A 994-nucleotide genomic window follows, 5' to 3' on the forward strand; every position below is an offset into this window, starting at 1 on the left:
AAAAAAAAAATGCTTCGTAAGTTTTCTAGCTTTTTTATGGATTACTTGAATTAACATTTGGCAATACACCTTGTTTCTATCGAAAGGTAAATTTTTTTAATGACGTAGGCCTAATGTTTCGCCAACGAATTCGTAATCTAGTATCTAGTCTACACTACCGAAACTTGGAAAAAACTTCGGATGACTAAACATACTGAAAATACGCCTTCGTCATGGGCAGATAAGTCACCCTTTTCATTGCAAAATAGTGTTTATATTGTTCAAGCTATAAACGGCATGTGACGTCACACACAGATTTCCTTCCGCCATGACCGATAGCGAAAGATAGAGTCTCATCGATCGGGCGAAAGAATCTGCCAAGATGTCGGGCAACGTTGGAATGGAGCATTTGATTCCTATTGTGAACAAATTACTAGATGTATTTGCTTCACTAGGAGTTCCTTTATCATTGGATTTACCACAAATTGCTGTCGTAGGGAGCCAGAGTGCCGGCAAAAGTAGTGTCCTCGAGAACTTCGTTGGCAGGTTCGTTCAAATTATTTTGTTTTTTGAAGATGAGGCTTCGAAGTTAAATATGCGTATTTTGGTATAAGGTGATCGTTTTTCTCTTAGTTGAGGAATATGTGTATGTCGTAACGGTTTTCCAACAAATCTGATCTGTCGTTCTATTGGGCTGCTGTGTTAGAAAATCGATAATACCAATTCACTTCCTCTTATTTTGACAACCCTGTCCACCATGTTTATGGATGCAGTCTGAGAAAGGGGCGTCACCCAGCAAGTTCAGCAAACCCTCACTTTCCCTTCACCTACTGATTTTGGCTCTTCTCTTGTTATTGTTTTGTAGCATGCAGTTAGATTTAAGCTAATATGAATGGTTTGCTTTGTGGATGCCCTTTTTTACTCTTCGGTTGCCTGATTTGTCCCTACATTAGATCTGTAGATCTATAGACTGATGAAACTCTCACTCTTCTCCTCTCCCCTAGCCTCTATGTAT

At 39.3% G+C, this 994-nt stretch overlaps 1 protein-coding gene across 1 annotated transcript in view; it reads left to right on the forward strand.

Moving 5' to 3' along the window:
• Positions 1-278: 278 nt before the first annotated feature.
• Positions 279-994, forward strand: part of LOC101863954 (dynamin-1) — a gene marked incomplete at its 3' end in the record, with an annotated part of 29,215 nt that continues 28,499 nt past the window's right edge. Inside the window, 1 exon segment of the mRNA XM_013090720.2 lies at positions 279-525. Within this exon segment, the coding sequence (XP_012946174.1) occupies positions 362-525 (164 nt within the window).

This window comes from Aplysia californica, unplaced genomic scaffold (assembly GCF_000002075.1).
Source record: "Aplysia californica isolate F4 #8 unplaced genomic scaffold, AplCal3.0 scaffold01439, whole genome shotgun sequence".
Classification (NCBI taxonomy): Eukaryota; Metazoa; Mollusca; class Gastropoda; order Aplysiida; family Aplysiidae; genus Aplysia; species Aplysia californica.